At 42.9% G+C, this 2,500-nt stretch overlaps 1 protein-coding gene across 1 annotated transcript in view; it reads left to right on the top strand.

Annotated features, from left to right (window-relative positions):
* The window catches only part of LOC138051693 (leucine-rich repeat-containing protein 34-like), a 20,399-nt gene that overhangs the window by 15,158 nt on the left and 2,741 nt on the right, over positions 1–2,500 (top strand). The window contains exons 8-9 of the mRNA XM_068897954.1: positions 819–974; positions 2,271–2,397. Coding sequence (XP_068754055.1) covers positions 819–974; positions 2,271–2,397 — 283 coding nt within the window. The remainder of the gene's footprint in view (positions 1–818; positions 975–2,270; positions 2,398–2,500) is intronic.

Genomic DNA, 2,500 nt, shown 5'->3' with positions numbered 1-2,500 from the left:
CCGACTCATCCAAAAGCAAATATGGCGCCATGTTGGAAAAAGCGCTTCCTTACGTGACTGTCATAAAACTTCCTAATTGGTGGTGGCTCTCGCGATCCCCGACATTTTGTCTTGGTCCACTAGCCGACATGGCCCGACAAGGCATTTTTAGATCTAGCGCTGTCAGATATCGTCCGACAAGCCCCGATCTTGTCGCAGACTTGTCTGAACTCACCACACACTAGCCGATAAGTCAAGATTTTTCGCCGCCCGCCAAAACATCGGTTAGTGTGCGGCGGCCTTAATACGCTAATAGGGAGCTTAAGCACGCGCGTTTTTGAGACGTGGATGGCAACCGGAAGAGAAAATTTCGTGTGCCAGGACAGTGGTGTCTCCCAGATTTTTGTATTGATCATCTCTAATGGAGAAAAGATACATAGCAATGTAAATGTGATTGTGTGAAAGCAAGTTAAAAGGGAAAATAACTCACTTCCGGTTGCCGTCCGCGTCTCAAAAACGTGCGTGCTTAAGCTCCCTAATGCCAAATGAGAGAGATCGACACTTTTGGGTTACGGGCTTCTAGTCCTGCCAGCTTCTTGTCCTGCCTATTAATCGGTGTTAATAGGCTAGTTCCGCGTTCATGTCAGCCTCCTCTTCAAAGCGAGCCTAAATGCGAAGTTTTTGTTATGAAAACTAGTTTTCATTCCTATGTAAAGTAGAACTAGTTACCGTCACAAAAACTTCGCACTTGAACCCACATTGAAGAGGAGGCAGACACGAACTCTGAAATGGCCCATGAAAGGCATTGTAACAGCGTTTATTTTTCTTTTCAAACCCAGTAACAATATTACAAGAGACGGTGCAAAACAATTAGCGATTTTATTAAGGAGAAATACACCACTTGAACTGTTGAACCTGGCGTACAATAGAATAGAAGATGATGGAGCTGTCGCATTGGCTGAGGCCTTAGCCTCTTACAATACAAACCTTACTTCGTAAGTACTGCTCTTTGAGCTTTTTTTCCTCTTTTCTCAAATTGCTTCGTCGGAGCAAAATCATCCATTACAAGCGAGTTTAAGCCACGACTGTCCAGAACGTTGTCGGATTAAAGGCAGCGCCAGCAGAAAACGTCACTTCAAAATAAATTATAACTTTACACTATCACAAGTCTTTAGCCGTTCGTCCACGAGATGGCGTTCTTTTTGTGCAACAATTTCGAAGTAATACTGTCTTTTATCCGGATTGGTTCGAAGTCAGTAAACAGTCTTATAGTAGAGACAGACAACGAACGATTCAATTTTAAAGAAGTTGTTGTTTACAGAAAACTGCAAAATGTATGTGCTAAGCAATGACCAATGGGTCCATTCCTCTATCGTTGCAAGATTTGTTCTTAGGCATGACAACATTTTGTTTGTCCCTTACCTCCTGAATAGACCACATTCGTATTCTTGGTATTGGACTGGAACTAGCCTGCAATGGAGGCTAATGCGGGGAAATCTTTTCAAATTCAATATATTCCCCTGCTTTAGCCTCCATTGCAACCTAGTACTAAAGATACGAATATGGTCTCTAATGATGATCATAATGATAATAATAAACTTGTATAGCGTCGATATCAATATAGCTATTTTATTCTAACTTCTTATTTGCTGCTGAGATTTATAAATGGCATTACTGAAAAGCTCAAACTCTGCCCAATATAATAAACTGGCTAGGAGGACGAAGTGAAAGTTACATTTGTACCAAGAACGTTTAACGAAAAAGGGGGTGCTTCTATCACCTGCTGTAGTTTGAGGGAAAAAGATGCTGTATAATCCATCTTGTGCGTTGGGATGTTTCTGTACTGGTATTGTTTTCGTACATGTTATAGTACTATACGCTCACTCTTTTCCGTATTTTGACTTTGAACGTCCCCCGCAAGGCCGTGGGCAATGGTATACGCAGGGGTTATGGGGTCGACAGCCCTCTGAACTTCGAGGCTTTGCCATCCCGTTCCCACCGTTCATAATTTTCGGTACAGTGGATTAACGCAGTTACAGTGCAACGCGTCTTACCGTGGCCACCTGACAAAGTTTTTTTACAAAGGGTGTGTGAATTTGATTGACAGTTACGCCTCCTTGCAAAGTTCGCAGAGTTGGAAGTTGAACACCGTTGCATGGGTTGTTGAGTTGACGTATTTACACGTAGGTGTCAAATGTGAAAGTTTGTTGGGTGGCCACGGTAAGGCGCGTTGCACTGTAATATTGTGCCATTTCTACGTTGCTACGTTTTTTCTTCTCTGCTTGTGGCAGGTTAGTTATTTGCAGCAACAACATAGCGAGTGAAGGTCTTTGTTCAGTTGCCAGAGCAATGCGATCCAACGGCTCACTGCGTGCCATTTATATCTGGGGAAATAAACTTGAAGAACCAGCGTGCCGGGTATGTACCAACGACATACGGTCGATCATGGCGTACTTTTGTTGTTCTCAATTGCTCGGTATTTACCGGGGACAGCTAAATTCTTAGAGTTATTTTCATAGAG

The sequence above is a fragment of the Montipora capricornis genome, chromosome 6, assembly GCF_036669925.1.
Source record: "Montipora capricornis isolate CH-2021 chromosome 6, ASM3666992v2, whole genome shotgun sequence".
Taxonomy (NCBI): domain Eukaryota; kingdom Metazoa; phylum Cnidaria; class Anthozoa; order Scleractinia; family Acroporidae; genus Montipora; species Montipora capricornis.
This window is presented reverse-complemented; position numbering and strand designations above follow the sequence as displayed.